Source organism: Musa acuminata, chromosome BXJ1-6 (assembly GCF_036884655.1).
Source record: "Musa acuminata AAA Group cultivar baxijiao chromosome BXJ1-6, Cavendish_Baxijiao_AAA, whole genome shotgun sequence".
Classification (NCBI taxonomy): Eukaryota; Viridiplantae; Streptophyta; class Magnoliopsida; order Zingiberales; family Musaceae; genus Musa; species Musa acuminata.
Genome location: NC_088332.1, coordinates 46,042,243 through 46,063,325, shown reverse-complemented (window position 1 = coordinate 46,063,325; position 21,083 = coordinate 46,042,243). Strand labels below are relative to the sequence as shown.

The 21,083-nt window shown below is 36.9% G+C and overlaps 3 protein-coding genes and 1 non-coding gene across 5 annotated transcripts; 2 read left to right on the top strand and 2 right to left on the bottom strand.

Annotated features, from left to right (window-relative positions):
- Positions 1–612: 612 nt before the first annotated feature.
- LOC135677369 (uncharacterized) lies at positions 613–4,565 on the bottom strand. The gene is made up of 4 exons (XM_065189623.1): positions 4,137–4,565; positions 3,751–3,831; positions 2,744–2,883; positions 613–1,258 (listed from the first exon to the last, which is right to left on the bottom strand). Exons 1-4 carry the CDS (start codon positions 4,461–4,463, stop codon positions 1,006–1,008), a joined length of 801 nt encoding a protein of 266 aa, XP_065045695.1. The 5' UTR covers positions 4,464–4,565; the 3' UTR covers positions 613–1,005.
- Positions 4,566–7,956: 3,391 nt separating this feature from the next.
- On the top strand, positions 7,957–10,372 carry LOC103989984 (RING-H2 finger protein ATL46-like). Of its 2 annotated transcripts, none has more exons than XM_065189622.1 (2): positions 7,957–8,314; positions 8,418–10,372. In XM_065189622.1, the coding sequence occupies exon 2, from the start codon at positions 8,456–8,458 to the stop codon at positions 9,602–9,604; it is 1,149 nt and encodes a 382-aa protein (XP_065045694.1). In that variant the 5' UTR covers positions 7,957–8,314; positions 8,418–8,455; the 3' UTR covers positions 9,605–10,372. The 2 variants fall into 2 exon arrangements, with proteins under 2 accessions (XP_065045694.1, XP_009407245.1); XM_009408970.3 differs by having other exon boundaries at positions 7,959–8,314; positions 8,440–10,372.
- A 1,845-nt stretch (positions 10,373–12,217) lies between these two features.
- LOC103989985 (uncharacterized) lies at positions 12,218–15,092 on the bottom strand. Its single transcript, XR_010514675.1, has 3 exons — positions 14,952–15,092; positions 14,145–14,505; positions 12,218–12,356 (listed from the first exon to the last, which is right to left on the bottom strand). It is a non-coding gene; the product is annotated as an uncharacterized LOC103989985 (transcript).
- A 2,558-nt stretch (positions 15,093–17,650) lies between these two features.
- On the top strand, positions 17,651–21,083 carry LOC135677368 (rac-like GTP-binding protein 3; the record flags this gene model as incomplete). Its single annotated transcript, XM_065189621.1, has 7 exons — positions 17,651–17,694; positions 17,792–17,882; positions 17,977–18,040; positions 19,915–19,979; positions 20,062–20,127; positions 20,350–20,453; positions 20,632–21,083. Coding segments are annotated over 7 exons (465 nt in total), but the record flags the coding sequence as incomplete, so codon positions are not given.

The window sequence follows — 21,083 nt, the reverse complement described above, 5'->3', positions numbered from 1 at the left end:
TTACCTATGAACCCGGTGAGTCGATGAGACGGGTTGGTAAGTGTTGGGTGATAACTCCCGCACGCCAGCCCGCTTGTCACCCTCAACCTCACCCTCACCCTCATATGTAAAACACCACTCCTGCTGGTGGGGTCCGGACGAATACTTTTTTTTTTCTGTATTATTATTATATGTTAATACAAAATAATGTTTTTTAAGGTTTTATATTTTATTTATAGGTTTTGTTCTTTCTATATTTTTTTTAAAAATAATTATATTTTTTACTTTGATGATTAACCAAGCTACAACTAGCCTTGACCATCAAATCCAAATCAATGATTTTGAATGATATATATATATATATATATATATATATATATATATATATACAGTCTAATGATGTGTTTGAATGTTAATGAAGTAATTATTTTTATCAATCGAAAATCAAAACTAGAATCAATTATTGGAATTGTTGGAATCCAATTATAGAACCCGATCAAAACCACCTGAAATCGATTTAATTTCGATTTCAAATTTTGCAAAACCAAAATCAACATCGAAGGTTATTGATTTCTACTTCTAACTTCGATTTTATTTTCAGATTCAATGATTTCTACCAACATCTTTTCAATGTGGAATGGGTAATTAAAACATCTATCACTGATCATTGGGAAGAGCTTCTGTTCACAACATAAATGTACGAAAAGATACAAGTCCAATTACAAAAATCAACAACGATACTACCGACGTTGTAATGTCCGGACCATTTGGATCCACCATTAGCTCTGTGAAAAATCAATTACAAAGGATAAATATGCTAATAATTGCCAAGTGCCACCTCCTGCTACGATGTAAAAAAAGGACAATCTTATTCCTGAGATCAACCAACCTTCCAATCCTCCACCATCAATCTTATTTATTATACAGTAGCAGCAAAACAAGATATATCCTGTATAGTTCTAGTTTTGATGCTTTCAAAATCCTCATGGCTTCTTCCTGGTTGTGAATGTTGAGCTGATGGGGCCACTAGAGTGGCAGTTGATCTGCTGTGTCGACGTCTCTCTGGTTCATTGACAGTAAACACAAGGCATGTGGGAGAAAGAAGTAGAGAGCCAGGAAAACAAGAACCCCGAGATCTGCTTCTTCCCCTACCGCTGGTTGGGGAGGGTTTCGCCAGTATATTTGACTGACACACCAAGTGCAGTACAAGGTCGCGATGATCAGGACAAGTCTCAAGGATTGATCTGATCTCTTGATGATGGATTTTCCATTTTTCAGTCTGCAAAGCAAACAACAAGACCCATTGTGGTGTAAATGATGAATAATTGTACAAGAAACAAAGTAATAGGTACTTAATTCAGTAACAATAACAATCGACAATCCAGGAGAGAATTCCCATTTACTGGAAAAAGGATTTTCTCAACTCAGATTCTTTTGTTTACTCATTGTCTTTGTATCTTATAGTACACTATTCATTTCTCGCATTTGACAGATTCAAATGGAAAGCTGAAGGCCGTGGAATGTGTTTGTGGTCACAGAGGATTGGACATTATGCTTGACCATGAAGCTGGATGGATAGATAACAGTATTGCATCATGGTCAACCAATAGCCAGTATGTTCAAGAAAATGTAATAGACTGGAAATTCCAGTTATTAGTTATCTGCAAATGGCATTGAATTTTCTTCAATAGAAACTAATAAAGTCAGAAGTAACCACAGGAGAATCATTTCATACATTCAACATAATCCTAATCTCTTCTGTAAAGGCCCTAGATGCCTTGAAGATTTTTGTCAAGCCCATAGGACCAATAAAGAAAGGAGACAAACTGAGATTATTCAATTCAGAAGCATTAGTTGCTCAAACAAACCAAAAAATAGAGTGTCATCTGAATTCTGAAACTAGCAGTGGCACCTAGTAAGCCAGATTCATAAGGATCACGAAACAGATACATGGAGTTTCCATCAAAAAGACAAAGTGAATGTGCAGAGAGCAATATTGTATTTCAGTGGTCTAATAACTCTAAACTTAATCACAAATGTTTAGTATTCTTCAGAGGTACTTGTGTTTAAAACTTCGCATATACACTGTCCAAATTTGGTATCTGAAGTGGCAATTTCTTTTTCATGACATATTAATGCAAACATAAAGTTTTGCCTTTGTTGTTTGAAATTTTTGAATGTGACAATGTGTAGAATTGCAGGAATTTATTGCTTATTTTTTGTACTCTTGAGAACACATCAAATGTCAAGAACGAACCATATCAATGTTCGTCCATTTCACGCCAAGCTACCTTTTAATTTCCTTAGTGCTAGATCTTGAAATCTTGGACTAACTTTTCTATGCAAGTGATTCATGGTTCTATCGGGGCGTCTTCTTGACTATGAATAAGCATCAAAACGACAGGGAGAAAGTGCTAACATGGTAGTGTATTGCACGTGCTCATGTATTTTGCTTTATTCTGCATGATGAATAAAATGCTACCATGAAATGTTGTCGGACAAACTCATCAAGCCAAACTTCCAACTGGCCACGTCCAATTTGCTACTAGAGTTCAAGATGCCTTAGCAATCAGTCAAAGGATGATGGGCCTACTGGATTACCTGAAAATTGCTGTGAACCACCATCACTGGTTTCATGAAGTGCAGAAACAAATAATTGCACAAACAATCATCCAATTACAATCCTAAAATTAACTTAGAATGCAGTCCTTTGATCTAGGTATAAGTTCTATGACTTCATATATATAGTCCTCTTAATAATTACCTGTTGATATACACAAAGCCCACAAACAAAGAAGTGCATAAAAGTCCAACCATGACTACAGCATCTGGATTGATAGGAGCAGAGTTCTTCCACCAGCCTGTGCTCAATATCCAGGTATACATTGTTGAATGGCCATTCTCCTGTGAAGATGATAAGTAACACAGTCAGCAAACCTAGTTTAAATAATTTAAAGGTTGTCACTTGTATAGGGGAAAGTAAACAAAACTTATAAGAATGATAAAGCTTATTTCAGACTCAAATTCTTTCAAATATAGATTTTCCCGAGATGTAGCTTTTTGCTTTTGCCAGTACAATCGATTGAGCATTACAAGCACAAATCGATTTAGAAAGCGTCAGTTTAAGTTTGTGTTGTTCATGCCCCTTCAAAATGGTTCTTGACAACAACTCTACATGCACATGGGACCACAAGATTTTGATGAAGATAACTAAATACATCTGAAGATGTAAGAGTGCAAAGTAAAAATCAAAGTTCTATTTACAGGAGGAGGCACAAATGTGATCAGTCTAAAAGTGTATAATATTGAACATCATTTGACTTATATGCCAACAATAGTTGTGGGCAAATTATATAATGGATTCTGTAAACAATAATAGTTGAACTCAAATTTTGTACAGTAAAGCATTGACTGCCAAAATCAGCTGATCCAGAACATAACAATGTCTCTGATCCAAACGAGTGTAAAGTACTCCATTACTAATTACGGTAAGGTGGCTCTAAATGTTTACACCATCAATAATGCAATCACTAGGCAGTTTTGCTGGAATATTTTCTTTCTTACGTTGACTCAAATGCAGTGCTGAAATGATCATATACTATAAAGAATCTGGAGAAAAAATCCTCTGAGAAAAGGAAAACTATCGACCTAAAATATGTAGCATGAGATCGATTTATACCTGCAAGATCATGTATTTCTCGAGATCGTCCCACTAATTAAAGATCCAAATAGGAAGCACTACGCTAAATTCGAAAGAAGTATAATGCTCACCTCGAACAAGTGATCCAAGAAGAAATGCGACAGGGAACCAGCCGATAACAACAAGAAGCACTGCATCTTGCTCAACGAGACCTGAGTTCATCCAAATCCAATTCAATTCGATCCTAATAATTGACGAAGCAAGTAATTGTTGGCAAGCACAAGTTGCAACCCCATCAAAAACTCACGCAACAAAAAACAAAATAAAGGAAGAATACTACCAGATCGAACTCATCTGATCAGAACAACAAATCTAAACAAGAAGCATGTTTTCTCAAGATTTAAGCTCCACTAAGTCTTGATAGATGCACAAAATCGATTGTTTGTTGGGGGAGAAAAAAGAAAGAAAGAAAACGACGCAGCAGGAGCGAAGTCGGAGAAGTGACAAGAGAACTGACCCCGGAGGCGGGATCGAGGATGCCTTTGCGAAGGAGGAGAGCGGAGAGCCAGGCATAGAAGAAGGAGAGGGGGAGACCGAGCAGCATGGGGTAGTAGAAGGGGTGGTGGACAAGGTCCATCGCAAGGGACCCGAGGGAGTGGCCGAGGCCGGAAGAGGAGGAGATGCAGGAGGCGAGCCATTCGGCGAAGGAGCCAAGGTCGGGGCCGAGGAAGGTGTTGGCGGCGTAGACAACGCAGTGGTGGGGCCCGAAGCGGCCTCGGGAGAGGCGCATCAGCCCTGCCCCAACCCCCAACGCGTACATCGTGTGCGCCCCCGGCCCCGGCATCCTCTCTCTCTCTCTCTCTCTCCCTCGCCCTCCTCCTTCACTCTCGCCCCTCCGCGCCTGTCTCCCTCTCTCTCCCTCTCTCCCTCGGTGCCGACGGCCGCGATGGCTATGGCTTTAAAGACAGAGACATACTCTTCTTACCTGTTTGATTGGCACTCGATTACCTACCTGCCTTGTGATTGGATATATTAACATGGCCTACGACAGAGTTTTTGGGGCCACATCTGCAGGGTAATGAAAAGGAAGGTAAGAAACAGGGCTAGAAAGAAGCATTTTTGTTTAAGGTATTCAAGTCATATAAATGGGAAAAAAAAGAAGTTGATATTGTTGGCCAACACCCATTAGCCTAAAACTGATGTATTAAAATTTGTGGATTGAAAATTGATTTTTTTTGGGGATAAGTTGTAAAAAAAACCATAATAATTTGCATATTACACTGTTTAACATGTTTGATATCAATCCAGACAAATAAATTTATTTGCACAATAATCATTAAATTTTTTATTTATTCTATAGTTTGATTCAAATATAACTCATGTAAAACTAGAACAATAGAGATGTCAGAATGTATAACATAAAAAACACAGACATTTAAAATCAAATAATATGATAGTGGCAATTATAGAGAAAATATAAATATAAAATCAAGAAAAATTTAAAAAAAAAATAAAGAATATACATTTAAGATAATACATATGATGATAACATGTAAAAAAATAGCAAATTAAAGAACAGAAGAGAATATGCTTACAACATGCATACAGCCTATGAGTGCTAGTTGAAGAGTAGAGCCCCAGTTAAGTCTCAGTAATGGAGGTCAAGCTTAAGCGCCACATGTTATCCAGTAACACACTTGCTATTGATGCCTGGAGCAGATCACATCATGTCCCTGTTCAAGATTCATCCCTGTATAGAGTTTGAAGACAACAAAAAGTAGACTTCAAAGCTCATATTATACATGCATGTTTCTCCAACAGTCAGATAAAACACAAATTTATGCAGGACATTGTGTTCATGAGACTAAAACTTCTTCTCCTTGCTATTTGCATGCCAAAACTTACAGCAACTCTTACTTTTTCTTCAGTGTCTGTCAAATGGGACATGCCTATGTAATATAATATGCATATCCAGCTCATGTTTGTTCTTTGGTCACAGTCAGTCAATCTGTTTCCATCTTGTCCTCTTTCATAAAAATATTTACTGCACATCTCTACTCTTCACTAAATGATTATAGGAATAAATGTTATACTTTGTTGTCGATGAGTTGATGCATTGAGAAGCTGAACCTATTGACCTTGTTACATATTTGTGACAGAAGTGATGATGGAGACCCTTAAATACCACCATTTGGATTTGTCAGTAAGACAATCATATTTAAAACAGAGTTCTTCCATAATTTTATACTCAACCTGAAAGTGTGCACTTCTTGGTAATTTGTAGTTGTTCAACCAGCAGCTGCAATATAACATCAATTTCATTTAGATGATTTTTTTAAAACCTTTTATTATTAAGAGTTACTGTGACACTTCAATTTAATTCTATAATAGAAATGAGTTAGGGTTAAAATTAATTTATAAGAGTCCGATGGATATATTATTCTTAAGCTTAACTTAAGTATTTTGATTGATAATATCGATCGATCAAAATTAAAAAAATTAGTTATATCATCGCCCAAACGGTCGAATCATTATAGAATGAGTAAAAAATGACATATAAAATTATAGAATACGCCTCACATGTATCACAATTATGTCGAGCCTTTATAAGATTAAGTCCTTAAGTGAAACAAATTATAATTCCTTAATTCAATCCTAGTTTAGAAGAAGTAGAGTAAAACTATCATCCACTTATAAAAATCTAATGTATTTAATATTATTAATTTCAACTTTAACATTTTAGTTAATGATTTGAACCAAACAAAATTAATATATCAATTATCTTATTATATCTTATAACTAAATCTGTTATTTGTCTTCACATAAACCTACTTTTTTTCAAAGAAAATATTCAAAAGTTATTTTGGAGTAAGTATTGAAATATATAGAGTGATTTTTTTCAGAAAATATCCATATTTTAGGTATGATACTCTATCTTTTATTTTTTTTTTCTAAGTAATACATTTAATTAAAAAAATAAAATACCTCTAAACGAATTTCGCCTGTTTTTTTACTAGTTTTCAGTCATTTTACAAGTTTATAATATTTTTCAATAGTATTTATGGTATTTTATTAATATATTAAAAATATATGTAAATGTTATAAAAAATGACACCCTCTTTGATTATATTTTTTAAGTATATAGATAGTTTGATTGAGATTAAAAATTATTTAGATTATTTATAATATTTTTAAAATAAATTTTAAAATATTATAACATATTAAAAACATTATAGCAGACCAAAATACTGCAACAAGTAAAAAAGTTTTGAGAGACAGTTTAAATATTTTTTAAATTAGAGATAATATTTAAGAAAAAATTAAAAATATCGATTAGGCAATATTTAATATATATGTATTAAAAAAAATCGCTCATATATATATATATATATAATACAAAATATTACTGTAGCAAAAAGGGCACTGCTAACTTTGGAGTATTTCTCGGAGAGACAAAGCCTCTCTTCTTTTCAGGTCACCACTGTAGCTAACTATTCCTTGCACAGAAAAAGGAACCCTTGTCTTTTCAGCTTCTTTCTGGAGCAAAGGCATATCATCCATCTCCTATTAGCAATCGACGATCGAGCTATACGATGGATTAATTCCCCAACATCTATTTCGAGACTTGTGTGCCAGATTTCTGTGTTGGCATTTTCCACATTTATGTGTACCTGTAGTGCTAAACTAATTGCTGGCAAATTAAAATCTCTGACATCTTTAAGGTACTGTTTGTGGTACATTTTCATGCATTTATTTTGATTTTTCAGTTCTTAATATCAGAATTCCAAAAGAAATAGACTGCAAGTATTTTCCTCATTTCTTTTTAGAACATCTTATGCTAGATTTTACTTTTATCAGTAAGATTTGATGTCTAAATAATTGATCAGTTAGATTTCTTTTTCTTTTATTCTGAACTGAGGAGAGGATATCAATCCGATCGATACAAGTGATAGGTAGATAATTTTACTTGTAGAAAATACTTCTCATTTACTTGGAACCCAAATGTAAGAAACAAAGACATTTCTCCTCTAAAGCAATCCATGGAGACCCAACAACTGTAGCTTCAGCCACAAATCCTACTTTCCTTAGGCAGCTGAGATGAGATGGTTTTGAAACTGGTGAATCTAAATTCTATTCCATCCATGGTGGCATCAGCTTGCAGACATTTTACCTCTCCAGCAGATGGGTCAAGAACATGAGAATAATGGTCGATCAGCATTTGATGATGTCCACAAAAATGATTTGCACCAGAGAGTGTTTGGGAAGCTAGAGAGAAGGGTGAAGCTAATGGGACAAGGGTAGTCTGATAAGAAGCGCAGGGGTTATGAGGTGTAGAACCGAAGGCTTTTTAGTGGACAAGACTGCTTTTTGTTCTCATCTAATTTCAACTACAATACCCACCACCATGGCCATGGGTGTGCACATTCTTTCTTTCTTTCTTTAACAAATGGTACATCTGTGTTGGCACATGAACAAGAAGAAGAAGAAGACGGGAAGCTGAGAGTAGATCCAGAGAGCTAACACCAAACCCATCAAATCCAAGGAATATCCACCGCTGAGGTGGAGAACACTCCCGAGAACAGGCAAGTGGAGGTCTTCGTTCCTCTTCCATGCTGCTCCTGGGGAAGGGAGGCACGCATGGTGAGGGATTGGGTCTGTAGTTGTGAGCTCCCAAGCTTTCCTCTTCGGTTTCTGGTATGTGATCTTGTTGTGAGCTTGAACCTTCGAGATGCTCTCCCTTCCTCGTTGATGACTTGCAAGTGATCTGGAGTTGGACTAGTCGTGATTTTGTCTTCAGATGACTTGGGTTTTTGTCTCAGATCACCAAGGAAGGAGATGGCTTGGCTTCTCTCCCATGGCAAGAACAGGCACGGAGCTCATCCTCCTCCTGGTCTTAGCATCTTGAGAAGGGACTCATTCCCATTCCCGTCATCCCAAGCTCCGCCAACAGCATCCTCCGCAAGCAGCAGGATAAGCCCAGCAGCCCTCTTCACCATAGTCATTCTCGCACTCATCTTCTTCGTCTCCGGCCTCCTCCATCTCTTGGTGAGGTTCCTCATCAGGAAGCGACCTTCCTCCGCCGCCACCTCATCTTCCCCGCACTCCAATGCGCGCCGCCGCGCCGCCGATCTCTCCGGTGGCTCCGGTTCCCTCCAACGCCAGCTCCAGCAGCTGTTCCACCTCCATGACTCCGGCCTGGACCAGGCCTTCATCGACGCGCTACCGCTGTTCCTCTACAAGGAGATCCTTGGCTCCAAGGACCCGTTCGACTGCGCTGTCTGCTTATCCGAGTTCGCCCCGGAAGACAAGCTCCGACTGTTGCCGGGGTGCGGCCACGCATTCCACCTCAACTGCATCGACGCGTGGCTGCTCTCCAACTCCACCTGCCCGCTCTGCCGGGGAGCCATATTCCTGCAGGGGCTGACGGTGGAGAATCCCATGTTTGATCTCGACGACCCGAGGGAGGAAGAGGGGGAGGAGGAGGGATTCTCGGCTCCCCGGGATGCCGACGGAGATGACATTGCGGCGGAGAAGAGGGTGTTCCCTGTGAGGCTGGGTAAGTTCAAGAACCTGAGTGATGGAGACCTCAGCGTCGATGTCGACATCGACGTCAATGATGATGGCATCGGCATCGACGTCGAGAGCGTGAGGAGAGAAGTGGGGGAGACCAGCAGCAGCAATTTGGATGCCAGGCGCTGCTTCTCCATGGGCTCGTATCAGTATGTGGTCGCTGACTCCAACCTCCAAGTGACTCTTTCTGGCACCGCAAGGAACGGAGACGACAGAGGAACAGGGTACAGTGGGGAAGCTGTGAGCAATGAGGGGATGAGGTTGGGCGTTGGCTACAGAGATGAGAGCTTCTCTGTGTCGAAGATCTGGCAATGGTCTGAGAGGAGGGGCAAGTTTCCTCCTACATGTGCAGACGCTGCTGCTGCCTTTGATGGGGGCTTGCCATGGCTATGGCCAGATTTGGAGGATGCATGAAGCATGGCTCCTTCAAGACCATCTTTCTCTTGCTTCTCTTCCATTTCATCTACTGCAAATCTTGGTGTGTTCCTCGACATGCACCTGATTCATTCCACTGCTGATGTTAGAAGGTACGTTCGGGAGATAGTTGACGAGTAGAAGATCCAAGAAACACACATCAAGCATCTACTTGCCCTGTGTTGTGCTTTCACATGTTCTGATGAAGATTTAGATGGGCATTGCCTTCAGTTTCAGCTCAGAAGAGAACAAGAAAATTATCATCTACTTGCCTTGAGCTTTCCTATGTTTCAAGCTTCAACTAGGAAGTCAGAGAGCACTGACAGGGCCCAACCTGTGGAGAAAACTTGATGTCATCTTGTGATCCTGTAGCTTCCCAATCCCCTGAAAGTTCCAAAGATGCTTAGTCATAAACCTCAGCTTAGGATATCCAAAGGTCTTCTTCTACTGTAAGTTGGTCATTTATAGGATGATGGGGAGTGGATTCTGTTGATGAGAGCAGCATCTGCGCATTTGGCCACTGCTATAGCCCTCTGGCTTTGTGTTGAGTACAGGCTTTGGAAGACACTGAAAACAGCTGTTCCTGTCAATAACCTCTGCTGTGTGGAAAAGGTCACATGGAGCAAAGCCACACTCTGAGTATTATATATATTTTGATTTGGCACTTTGTATCTCTAAGCAAAACATTTCTTGTATAAGGCTTGAAAGACTAAGTTCTATGGTTTGATTGCTACTGGCAAACATGAATTCTACATCAATTGTGCTTAACATCTGGCTTTCAGGGGAGGGGGTGTTCCCCTCTAGTTCTTTCAAAAAGTTAACAAAAATGATTGTGCTTGACATCAGAAGAATAATAACATCTATTCCATCAAAGAAAATGAAGATGTAGTATAACAGCAAACATTTAATTTCTATGAATACAGCTTTCATCATGATCTGCAGAAATACACATTGTTATCTGTGGCAGTAGTATGTCTAAAGGACTGCCCATCATGGGTCACATTGTGAGAGAAAAGAAAGACCAAGTTTTTTTGAACTTGGATCTGTACAACTTGCTAAGTTAGTTTACTGTCACAGTGGCAGAGAGGCAAAATCATTATACAAGCCAGTGAATGCATTAATTCTAATGAATGACCATGTGGTTTTGTACTGAGGATGACATGGTGCTCCCTTGGAATTTAGTCTTTATTCCTATTCATTACCCAACTTCAATTAACCAGCACCATAGCATAACTTGGAAATAAGCAAACACATTTGGTACAAGATTTTCCACCAAATTATACAGATTTTGTACAACTGATGCAGGTCTTCAACCTCAGACTTCAGGAGACATTGTAGCCATTAGATGGCTGAAAGAACTAGTTTTCCAAGTTGTAGCCTAAGATCATCTAACATAATATCTATAAATCTGTGACTTGTTTCAATATTATCAAACCATAATTTAAGTTGGTAATGTGGAAGAGAAGATACAGTAAAATGTCCACATCTGTGTGCAATTCTAGAGAGCAAATGGCAACCATGAAAGGAAGAAAGACCCCTGATCTCAGAAGTTGCATGATAAAGATTCACAGAAAATGTTCAAGTCCTTGAGATGACTTTAGTTTCAATTTCTTGTTTGAGAATGAATAAAAAGTCTGTACATGATGATGCTAATCTTAGTCAAAAGAAAGAGTCATGAAACCACAGAAAAACCAAGAATTTGCAGGGGAATTTGGGAACAGTAAGGAGGAGAAGATGGAAATTGGAGAATAAAAATCATGATGGATGAGACATGATGACTTTAGTTTCAATTTCTTGTTTGAGTATGAATAAAAAGTCTGTACATGATGATGCTAATCTTAGTCAAAAGAAAGTGTCATGAAACCACAGAAAAACAAAGAATTTGCAGGGGAAATTTGGGAACAGTAAGGAGAGAAAGATGGAAATTGGAGAATAAAAATCATGATGTATGAGACAAATCAAGCAACAAGGGACTAGCTTTATCTTTTATTTCTGACTCAAGGTTTCACAAGATTGCCACAACAAAAACTGGAACTGATCACTTTACACCAAAAGAAGAGTTGTTACCCAGCTGAAAGGACACTGCCTATCCTGCTACTTGTAGTCAACTCCAAAGAAATGAGCAGAGAAATTGGAGGACCACCCAACATGGATTTGGCCACGACCAAGGTGTGACTCCATTTCATTTAATGGACAAGTCCTTTTCCATCCTTTCTACTTTATCACTTCCTTTGCCTATTTTGCAGAATCTTCAATTTTCTTTGGCATGATCCAACAAAAAAGCAGTGGACAAAACAAAAAATAGCATGGATTGATTCCTTCATTGTGCAACGTATGTTAGAGAACAGCAAATTTGATGAGTACATTGGAAAATCCTATGTCAAATTGCTGGAAGAATATTTATTAATTCAAATACAAAGAAACTTGGCAAAAACTAAAGGACTACTGATTTTCGTTGGCGATTAACTATTGCAGTTGGCCTGGTTAACGGACGTCTCACGCAAAACAATATTCTTAGCTAGAGATAATTCTCCGGGAACAAATATTTGGGGGTGAATATGCAAGATCATCTAATTTTCATTCTTAGAGCCCCTAAAGTGTTCCCCATAGTAGTAAGCACTGCCAACCATCAATGCAACTGTTGCACCTTGAACTACAACACGAGCCCTCATCAGCTTCTGACCCAGCTGGGAATTTCCTTGCCTGAAGCTAATTAGACCCGCCGTAAGTACACCAGCAGTAATAAGTGCACCTGAGAACTTCATCGATCAATTTGAATGTAAGGAAATACTGAAAGCATTAACATTATTAACTCCTATTTGGTACTTAAAATTAATGCAACACTGTTACCAAAAGAAAGTAGGCAAATCTACTTACATATTTTAACAGCCATTACCAAGTTCCAGTGTCAGAAAACTGCAAATAGGGAAACTGACGGATGGAACCATCGGGATGGAGTAGTAGACATATATTAAAGGTGACAACCTTCCAAATAATTTAATGCCTTGTTCTACTTGATATTATTAGATCAGGTAGAGCTCACTCGAACCTTTTAACTATCTTGTGAACCGTTATGAATCATGTTCTGCATAACCACTAATAAAGATATCCTAAGATAATAAGTTATTCAGACCAAGAAATTTGATACTTGTCCAAAATTGAGTTAAAAAAATAGTGAAATGTTGTGATCCATAAATATGCTCATAAAACCTTACAAAATTGTCTCTTTATAAGAATCCACCACATAGTTTAAACAAATTCGTTACCAAATTACAAAACTTGGGAAACTAAATCCATGAAACTAAATCAACCTTCTCAATTGATTTGCCTATGCTAAAAACCCAATTAAAGTTGATATATTGTCTGGTTTGATCTGAATAAGACATCATATGATTTGCTACACAATATAATAAAAAATAGTAAATCTTCAGATTAACTGTCAAGTGCATGCTTCATTGAGGTGTACCTAGAATTAAGCCCTCATATAACCAGAAATTTTTTTCATGTAAGTTGGAGGCCAGCAAAAACTGCCACATCCAGAGGCATTATGAAACGCCGTCCTTTCATGGTACCTATCTTCATCATATTGAAAATTCAGTAAATCCTAATGTGAGCCACATGCCATAAATAATTAATCATCGGATACAATTTTTGTCATAACCCAAATATAAACTATAGGCCAAGCCCCAGGTTAGGAATAATCAAGAGGTACATTCTGTAGATAATTAATGATTACATATTCTCATGTTGTAGTCTATATCTGATATAAGACTATTTTTTATTATCACATAGTGCATAGGGTAGTAAGCTCAGAAAATCAGATGCAAGATTTAAAGTAAGAGATTATAATAGGACACGAGGCTAGCCCCTAGGAAACATTTCCAACACCAGGCCTGAAAATCATCCATCAACTGATAGACCTTTCTTTTTTAGTACATGTTCTCAGTTTGAAGATATACCATATTGATAATACAATTTGCCTTGATTCTGATTGTTCTATCTGAAGCAACGATGTCCATAAATGAAAATTTATGAGAATATACTCTTATGTTTTCTGGTGATATTAAATGATGAAATACGAATATCACGAAAACAATTCAGACATACATGAAGTACTTCTTTCTCTGATAAATGTTAAAAGGTTTTGTCTCTGATATTAAAGAGTTATCCCTGGAAAAAGTTGCAGCATTATCGATAATGGAAACTTATGGAAAGTTGGAAACATAAAATAACTGCAGTTGATTCGAAGGCCTTTTTTCTAGTTAGGCAAGAATTACTTGAAATAGTTTTCTTAACATGTGATCACTTTGAGCAGAATCTTAATTAGACTTCAGATGGTTGTCTGCTTTGGACACAAGAGATTCAGAAATGAATTATAATATGCGCGGGGGCTGAACGGTAACAGATCAAAAGTTGATGAACATTTCTTTTTGGGATTACTAGTCTAGTAAGCCGGCACATAAAAAAATCTAAGAGCCAAAATTGGTAGAGAATAATATAAAAGCTGCACAAATGAGAATGAAAACGGTCTGGCACAAACCTCATTCGTTGGGGAAGAACGACAATGGGTGTTTCGGGATATATAGAAGATATATCTCAAAAAGCAATTACATTCTCTGAGATCATATAGACATCAATTTGCTTGAAGGCTCACTCAATCGAATAGTACTTTTGCAATCACCAATTCAGTAATAAGGGCAGCTGATAACAATTCATCTCCCATTTCAACAAAATTGGTAGCAACTGATAACAATTCACCTCCTCTTTCAACAAAACTGTCCTTCTAATTTCGCGGCACCAGTATGACTGATTTACTAACCGAATTAGTCCAACAGGGCAACCATTCACACACTAGCAGCACTCAAAATTTGAACCAAATTGACAATCATACATAAAGTCCTCTGCAAATTTGAACCAAAAAGAAAATATCAAAACAAAACCAATGACACGTTTCACTAAACGTCAAAGAACTAGGCTTAAACGTCAAATTCCCAATCCAATCCGTTCATGACAGCAAAACCTAAATTTTGAGCCCCAAGCTGCACCAATAACTCTATACCACTCAATCAATCCCAGAAATATAATAGAGAAACATATACCGTCACGATTTCGCAGCAGCATTAGCGCATTACTTTCTAGCTCGAAAAGGAGGTTCTCTTCTTCCCCAAAAGAAAGCTATACCAAACTAAACCACCAAAAGAACCTGTCCTCGACCATGTATCGTCCACAATTTGTGTTAATCCTTTAATAGAAACAATCGATGCGATCCTCAAACCAGATCCTTTGACGCTAAGACAAGATGGAGGATTTGGACTCGAGAAAGGAAATAACAAGGGGGGAGATGTACCAACGGGGACGAGAGGGTTCTTGACCGACTTCTTCCGGTCCAACAACTCCTCGATCTCCGCATCAGCGGCGCCCATCTTCTCCACGCATGAACCGAAGAGAGCCGATGACGGTGATGAGGCGATGAACCCCTCGATCGCTTCGTCGCTCGCTCGCGCCTCCTCCTTCCCCGTCGGACGCGCTAGATTCGGATATTTGACCCTGCTAGACCCGGATCCAATTGGCAACGATTCGATCCGACAACCCGAAACGTTCCCAAAGTCCGATCCGGTCCAAAATCTAATTGTATTTGTTTTGCATCCTAAACATTATTTACGATGAAAAATATCGAATATTTATAGGTATTATTTGGGTATCGAAAATCTAATTGAGTAATAATAAGATCGAATCACCAATTAGATCATCGGACCAAAATCTAAAAAAAGACATACTAACTTGATGTGTCAATGTTAGAATGACATCTAAAGAAATTTTATTTTTCTCTTAATACACTTAATTCTTTATGATCGGCGGTGATTACAAAATAAATACTTATAAATAGTATAAGTATATTTCATATCATTTTTTTAATGTATAAACTAACTTAAATATTAGAGGGACACCATCAAAAAAAATATTTAACCTTTCAAACACGAAAGAGTTTTGCTAGGATTCGGATAAATAAATAATATCAAAGTAGGACCTCTTCAAGTATAAGTATATTTTATATTGATTTTTTTAATGCATAAACTAACTTAAACATCATAAAAAATATTTCAGATATAAGTTTTACATAAATAATTAAAGTTAAAATTAAACATATTGAACCTTTCAAACAAGAAAGATATTTGCTTCCGATCAAGTCATTTTGAGGATTTGGATCAATTCACCCTCAACATCTCCCTGATTTTTGGGTTAATCTTCTATATAACTCTTCTCCAACTTTAAATGTGACAAGATTCAATAAAATAACTCATGTCAGATCATTGAAATTTAAGGTAGAGAGATAAGCAAAATAGAGGCTTTTGATGCCAGGAAAAACAAGAGTTTGGCCAACTGGTCTCACCCATGAACTACTTGCATGATCTCAGGCTAGAAGGATGTCAGTCTTGTGGCAGTATTTGAATTATTGTCAGCCTGGCTTCCAATTAAGAAATAGAAGATTTAGACTCCTTTTCCCTTTGATCACTTCATCTTCAAACTGTTTCTATTTGTCAATGAGTCATTTGCTTACTCTCTAATCATTCCAGCATGAAGCCTACTTAGTTCCATAGGCTTTCTTTAGGTTAGTATTCTATGATCTTTCTTGAACTTTGCAACCTTATCTTCTAAGTTAACTAATCTGGGCCATGAACAAACACATTGCAATCCTTCAAGATTGGTCTTCTACATGATGTTATAATAGAGGAAACACTTTTTTTATTGAGAAGCCAAATGGGTTAATTTTCTATGGTGCTACTCTCTCTCTCTCTCTCTTTCTCTCTTTGGTGAGAGAAACATAAGGAGAGGAAGACAATGAATGAATCTAAATCTAGATGGAATGCCAGCTAATACAGGATAAGAAAAACCATTTCTGTTGGTTTCTGGTGAATTATTCTTTATTGTCCTGTCCTTAGCAAAGTGCAATCTATTAGACAAGTGGACATAATCTTGAATCCCCAACACTTTGACCATGATGGGATCTCAAGTCATTAAATAAATAATCTTAAACTCTTGACAAAAAGAAAAGAAAAATAAGATACAGCTGTAGAAGAACCAAGTAGCAAACAAGCTAATATGCTTGGTAATTTATCAAAAAAAAAAAAGGTATTTATTGGAGGACTTGTTGATTATGATCGAATCATATCAAAATTTATTGAATTAACACGAGTGTTATTCGAGTATGACCTTAAACTATTTTCATCAAATAAGTCAAAATTTCTCTAAAATTATTAGCACATGATCTTAAAATATTTAATATTTAATTCTTTTATAATTTTATAATAAATAAATTTTAAATAGAATATTTTTGGATTAAATCGATAATCAAGTATAACTCATTAAATTTCCATCCAATCTTTCTAAAATTCTTTAGAATTACTAGGGCGAGATTATTTTTCTATTTTTATATAAATTTAGGATGATCACTTTTTGAATTTAAGAGTTTAATTATTCTATGTATCGAGTTTTTTAATATTTCGCTCTAGTAAATATAGAGTGATAGATTATTTATGATGTGCAAGAAATCTATAGTTAAGTTGAGATCCAATTCTGAGCATCCTCATAGTAAAAAATTTAACTTTTATCCATGGAGGAGAATTCCTTAATAACAAAAAAATTGAACTTGTAAAACCTTTGTTAGGAGGAGAATTCCTTAATAGCAAGAGAGAAATCTAAAACATCAAAATATTTTTCTTACCAAAATATAAAGATATATAACATAATTATAAAATAATTAAATCCTAATTTTAAATTTTTGTTTGGTACAGAAAAATCTTTCTACACTAAGATTTTTTAATTCGACACTGACTTTAGGAATAAAAAAATATTTATCGGATTGAAAGACACATTATACACTACAAGGGAAGAATTTTTTACATCTTAAAGAAAAAACATGTATATTTCATTTACTATGAGAAAGCTGTCAAAAGAATGCCAGCTATTTGGAATCCTAAGGATAATACTGCCACTCAAGTCTCTTCATCTCCCAGCTTCCCTTTCTGTGAATCCAAAGATCTGTGAACACCACACCCTTTGGATTCGGACACCCATCACGCCACACTCCCGTAGGACTCAATTGACTTCTCTCACACCCCTATTTATCGTTTACACTCCCACTTGTCACACACTCCTTAATATTCTCTTTCCTCTCTCTTACAACAGATTGAGGCCATTAAGCTATCGAGGAGCAGATGTATTTGTGCTGGCTTTCTCGTTGGTGAGCCGGGCGAGCTATGAGAATGTTCTGAAGAAGGTGAAAAGATTGGCCATGGCTTTGTTGTGCTGTTTGATCCTTTGCAGTAGTATTCAGCATGCTGATCTTATGTTTCTTCTGCTGGTGGTTTCAGTGGATACCTGAGCTTCATCATTATGCTCCTGGAGTTCCTGTTGTCCTGGTTGGGACTAAGTTGGGTATGTGGAACAACAGAATAAGCTTCAGATTCTCATACCAGCTAGTGATAATTTTGTTGTTGAATGATGTTTACTATGAACTATTTCCAGCATAATTATGTTCAGATCTGCCTGCAAAACAAAAGACATAAGGCCAATTCATGTCAAGGAGTCATTTGTCTTTCTATTAGGAGAATATAAAGAATCCATCAGATTCATCAGTAAATGAACTGGGTAATGCTGGAAACTTTTCACCTTAAACTTTCCACATTCCCTAAGTTGGGTACATGGAACGCCAGAGTAAGCATCAAGATTTTACACCAGCTATTAATTGTTTTGATAGTTGTTGAATCACGTTTACTATGAACTCTTTTCCAGCATAATTTTGTTCAGATCTGCCTGCAAAACAAGAGACAACAAGGTCAGGTAATGTCGAGGAGTCAATTTGTCTCTGTGTTAGGAGAATATAAAAAATCCATCAGATTTATCAGTAAATGAACTGAATAATGCTGGAACTTTCCACCTGAAGCTTTCCACATTCCCTAAGTTAGATATGTGGAACACCAGAATAAGCATCAGATTCTTACAATAGCTATTAGTAGTTTCGATAGTTGTCGAATCATGTTTATTATGAACACTCTTCCGGCATAATTTTGTTCAGATCTGCCTGCAAAACAAGAGACACAAGGTCTATTAATGTGGAGTCATTTGTCTTTCTATTAGGAGAATGTAAAGAATCCATCAGGTTCATCAGTAAATGAACTCCATATCGCCAGAAACTTACCACCTTAAGTTAGTCTTTGGAATTTTTTCTGAAGAAAAAAGAAGTTTACTCACAAGATGATTCTTTTGTCACTTGTTTTCAATTAGAAGTTCTAGATGGAACTTGTTTTCCAATCTCTTGACAGAATTAGAAGGTTTCATATGTTTTGTATGGTTTAGAAACTATGCCTAAAATGGTCGATTATGTCATCTTCATATTTGATATATCCATTCATATGGAATAGAGAAATTTGAGTATGGATCTGGCCACTACCAATTTTTTTGTTTGACTTAATATATAAGCAAAAGGCTTTGGGTTGTATTAGATTTGGTATGTGTTGAGAGGGTTTAGATCATCTTCAATGACTCCATCCTCACAAAGTCCACAAGGCATGGAAAGTGCGTTGGTATAGTGGTAGCAGTTTAGCTGTCATGTAAGAACCATAACTTAACTAGTTTAAGCACATGCATTCATGGAACAACAATCAGATGAAGTGCTAAAACCAAATTTAGAGTATGACAAAATGTTCAGGCAGCAAGAGAAACAAGTCACTAGTGACTTAAAAACCACTTATAGTTACATTATTCTTTCTTCATGATGAGCTACTTTAGCAGAGCCATGATTCATGACACTGGTCTTTATAGCATTCAAGTGTCTGAATTCCTATGTTTCTAGTTTGTCCAATGACTTAAAGTGTTTAACCAATGATCTCCATATGATGTAAAATTAACCAAAATTGCATGACAGTTTTAAGACAGGAAAATGTAAGGAAAGAAATCAAGATGAAAAGGGATATGCTTAGGAGAATTGAGTGTAGGAAGGGGATCAAGGAAGAAGTCGAGTAGGTTTCCACTGTAGGCTTTATCATTGGAGAGATATAATCCATGTTCTAAAGATAATTAGTTTTACTGTCTGTATATGCCTTCTCATTTCTCACCTCAAAATGCCAAAAAAAAAAGCAAAAATTATATCTCAAACCAAAAACTAAAATCAAAGATATCAATGTTCAATGATGCCAATGATATAATCACTACAAGTGGTTCCATAATTTCATATGACATTCCTCTATCAAAATGCCATTTTCAACTATGGTATCTTGTTTCATCATGGTATTCATTACAATAATCTGCAGATCTTCGTGAAGATAAGTACTATTTGGCAGATCATCCTGGTGTGGTGCCTGTTACTACTGCACAGGTACTATATCCACTTGAGTGTGAGTTCATTGTGTTTCGAGCAATGATAATTGCAGCTTTTGATCCATGCTTCTTGATGCCAGGGAGAGGAACTCCGTAAGCAGATCGGCACTGCATATTACATAGAATGCAGCTCAAAAACTCAACAGGTAGGCTTTGAATTTTACTCTCATCATTCTCTTTTTTTTCCTGTAGTCATTGGATATTTCACGTATTTTTATAAGTTACCAACCAGACCTGGTTTCGTAATCCTGACTTGTTCATTATGCTCTGACTTGTCTCTGCAGTATCAGATTCATAGACTTTTAATGCTTGTTGTGAGCATGCTTTTACAATCAGAACAGCCTTAAAGCTTCTTTTCCCTTCTGCAGAATGTCAAGGCAGTTTTCGATGCTGCCATCAAAGTCGTTATTCAGCCTCCCACAAAAAGAAAAGACAAGAAGAAGAAAAAGTCACGACATGGGTGTTTGATATTGTAAGCAAATCCCCTCTCAACCATATTGGTCTCATCATGTATTCATTTGTTACACTTAATGTAGTCGCTGATTTGGTTGCTAGGTTCTATAAGTTCATAATAATGCTAAAGGAGTAAATAATAACTTCCATTTTCTGTACAAAGACTCACATCGAAACAAGCTGTGTTGCTACTGCAGGAATTTCCTACGCGGAAGGAAGCTTAAGTGAAAGTGATCTCAGTAGTTAGTAGATTTAGGTTGAATCTCTCTTGCTTTTCTATCCTGATATATGAAGATTAACGATGAATCAGATAAAGTTTGATGATGCTGAAGTTCTTCTAATCTGTAACTGTGCACCTGATCATTCCAAAGAAAATGGGCATGTTCATGTTGCAAGAACAGAATAGTTGGTTTTTCTGTGGATATGAGCACATGATGTAACTGGGTCATTTTCCAATAGTTGCGCTGTATTTGATATGTAAAGGAAAAGTTAATAACATAAAAAGACTTCCTAAGCTTAGTGTCTGATGGAATAATTGCAACTTCCTTGCTGTTTACTTCTTTATATCTTGCTAAGAGAAATTGCTGTGGAACTCTCAAGGATATTTATCTATAATTTGAAGGAAGGTGAGAATCTTCAGTTTTGTTTT

Excerpts from the sequence above, each read along its gene's own strand:
- LOC135677369 (XM_065189623.1), bottom strand. The coding sequence starts at position 4,463 with ATGCCGGGGCCGGGGGCGCACACGATGTACGCGTTGGGGGTTGGGGCA. Across the intron at positions 2,884-3,750 it reads TCTTGGATCACTTGTTCGAG|GAGAATGGCCATTCAACAAT; the intron begins GTGAGCATTATA and ends TCATCTTCACAG. Across the intron at positions 1,259-2,743 it reads GGCTTTGTGTATATCAACAG|ACTGAAAAATGGAAAATCCA; the intron begins GTAATTATTAAG and ends TTTGCTTTGCAG.
- LOC103989984 (XM_065189622.1), top strand. The coding sequence starts at position 8,456 with ATGGCTTGGCTTCTCTCCCATGGCAAGAACAGGCACGGAGCTCATCCT.